General features: G+C 52.9%; 1 protein-coding gene across 1 annotated transcript; it reads right to left on the bottom strand.

Annotated features, from left to right (window-relative positions):
• Positions 1-747: 747 nt before the first annotated feature.
• KVP18_000076 (uncharacterized protein) lies at positions 748-1,866 on the bottom strand (the record flags this gene model as incomplete). The annotated part of the gene is made up of 1 exon (XM_067949908.1): positions 748-1,866. The coding sequence occupies one exon, from the start codon at positions 1,864-1,866 to the stop codon at positions 748-750; it is 1,119 nt and encodes a 372-aa protein (XP_067809835.1).
• Between the last annotated feature and the right edge of the window lie 921 nt (positions 1,867-2,787).

Raw genomic sequence — 2,787 nt, 5'->3', positions numbered from 1 at the left:
AAGACCGGAACAGATCTGAACAGCTGCTTGTGTTCTTAGCTGAAGGGAGTCGTAGACCTGTGGCGTGCCCCTCCCTCATGTTATGAGCCCATAAGAGTACTGCGGCAAGTCCCAGCCTGTCAGCAATATACGCTGGCGCAACCGCCGAGTCGGGAAGGTAGTCCAGGCAAGCAGCGAGCCAGGGGCGCGCAGCAATGTCATGCTTCAGATCGAGGATGGAAGACCTTTGATCAAGGCTCCGGCACAGGTGCCAGCCACCCAGTTTCCATGAGCCCTCCTCGGTTACGAAAATTGACGTGTAAGGCGAGATAGAGCAATGCGAGCGATGTGCGTCTTGTTGAAGGAAGCAGAGGCCATCAAGAAGTTTGTATGCGTGCCAAGACAAGTCGCGCGTTAAGCTCAAATTCAGGTGCTTGTAGTCTACCAGGGGTACTGCTGACTCAGTCGCGATGTAGTAGCCAGAGGCTACATCTGCAGTGTCCAGGACCTTCAGAATGGATGGATGGCGGAGAGACTTGGAGAGTGAGAAGTAGTTCTCGGCATCCTCGAGACGTTCGGAGTCCTTCTTGTCGTACCACAAGATCGTGACGCGGGAGTTGTCACTCTTGGCGCGTCCATCGTATGCGGTGAAGAGCGCACAATCAACTGACAGTTGATCCCCAATTGTGTAGCCAAACGAGGAAGGCAGATCTCCCCATAGCTTGTTCAAAAAAGACGACAACATCTACTAGAAATGTCCTGATTTGTTCAGTTTGGTGTCGCAAAGTGAACGCCCTCCTGCTCCAAAAATCTCTTCAGACTTGCGTTCCCGATGCGCTCGTTCAGTGAATGTACCAAAAATCTCTTTATCTCCTCCAGAGCGACGTCCTCGAACAGAAGCAGCCGTTCCCACAGGACTTCGTTCTCGCGGATGGCTGTCCTCCAAACCTCGGGACCTCGGACCGCTGCGCGTTTTTGCGTCAGGTCTGTCGTGGAGACATAATTGGTCGGGTCGTTCAGGTATGTCTGTATGTCAGAGAGAATTCTCCTTGTGTTCAGTCCTTTAGGCTTCAGGCAGAAAAACTCCTTCAGGCAGTCCACGATCTCTTTGGGGCACGTAGCGAAGTCAATTTGGCAGATGTCCATGGCCTCGGTATCACTAGTATCTGTGGGTGGTGTGGGTGGTATGGTTGGGACGGGGTTTGGTGACGCGGAAGAAGCATCCTGCAGCAGTTGGGCTTGCGCGTTGTGCTGCGCCTCGAGCTGCACCGGCAACATGGTGTCGTTGAATTGTCTCAGCGCTGCAGTCTTGTGGGCAGGAACCTCCTTGGAAGAGTGGGCAGACCCGCAGGGCGACTCACTCTCATCAGCTTGAATCGCATCCAGCTCCTTCAGAGCAGTAACAGTAACCGCATCGTAATGAATGTCAACAGAACCTGACGCATACAGGTCGGCAACGTCCTCTGGAGGTGGAAACTCGACGCAATCCACCAAAGCGGCAGCCCATCTCTGCTTGTTACGTTGCCGGTACCTCCGAACGTGCCAATCGCCAGGATCCCGGCACGCATCCAGTGTCGTCGAACACGAGGGCATAGGGATAGGGAGGTCGTTTGCAGTCCACCCACAACGTGGACATTGTGGGAGCTGCGGGTCTTCAATCAGCTTGGTCGACGTGATGGGTTTGGGCGAGTCATCCGACACATCCTCATTTTCACTTGCAGACAAGTCCTGGGATATTTGTTGCAGCAGCACCTGCTTCTCGCGCTGCTGCCGATGCAGAACCTCTTCGATCTTCAGAAGGCGGCGATAGTGGATTTTGAAATTGTCGTTCTGGGCGGAATCATTGGTGCATTGGTGAAGCAAACCGGTTAGTCTTGATAGCGCCATGTGCAAACAGTGTATTCCGAAAATTGTCTTACCTACTGGTGGTGCGATCTTGGCTACCCAGAATGGCCGTATGCGAATTAGGCTCAGCACTACAAGAATACTTGAGTTGAAGACACCACAGTCAATCCACGCTTGCCCCCTGTCGTGAGACACAGAGCTCACATCGCCACTGTGGCATGCCAGCACTTCTGTGACGCTATGGTGAAACCATTTCGAGTCCTTTACAGAGGCCACCACAGTGCCATTCTAGCTCAGTCGGCAGCGTCACAGAAGATCTGACTGTCCCCCGTTCGATCCCAGGTACCGGCATGTGTACACGCCACAATCAATCAATCCATGCTTGCCCTGTTGTTAGTCAGTTAAGGATCCCATAGCTCAGTTAAGGATCCCATAGCTCAGTTAAGGATCCGTGCTAGCTCAGTTGGTTACAGCGTGCCGCAAAGTCGGCGGTTCAAGCCCGTCTGGGATGAACTTCTGAGCCGGATGCGGACCCGCGCCGACACAAATTGTGGGGGGTGTTTTACGGGTACTCCCCACCCTTGACCTACATTTCCGACGTGAGACAAAGGAGGCAGACTGAGCTGAGACAAAGGCTGAAGTGCATTTCTCATGAGTTCTGATACCTTCTCATGTTCACCTGTCCCAGAGATTGGCTCACACAGTGGGGAGATCATTCGGGTTAGACGGTTTTGTCTGAAATACGGCTGAAGTACACTTCACAAGTTTTTGAACAAATAACACTAGACACATAGAATGCACCTTCTTGCATCTCCCTGCAACTACTCACTCAAGGGCTTGTAGGGGATCCTCAGAAGGGCAGTCCTCGTCAGGATGTGGCATCCTTATTGACACTTAGCTCGTGGAGCTCTCACTCGAGGTATCATAGCTGGACGAGGTATTCTCCTCATCAGCGTGGTGCTT

This window comes from the organism of the source record quoted next (assembly GCF_019968955.1).
Source record: "MAG: Porospora cf. gigantea A chromosome Unknown PgA_NODE_3207_length_2787_cov_519.785, whole genome shotgun sequence".
Lineage (NCBI taxonomy): Eukaryota > Apicomplexa > Conoidasida > Eugregarinorida > Porosporidae > Porospora > Porospora cf. gigantea A.
This window is presented reverse-complemented; position numbering and strand designations above follow the sequence as displayed.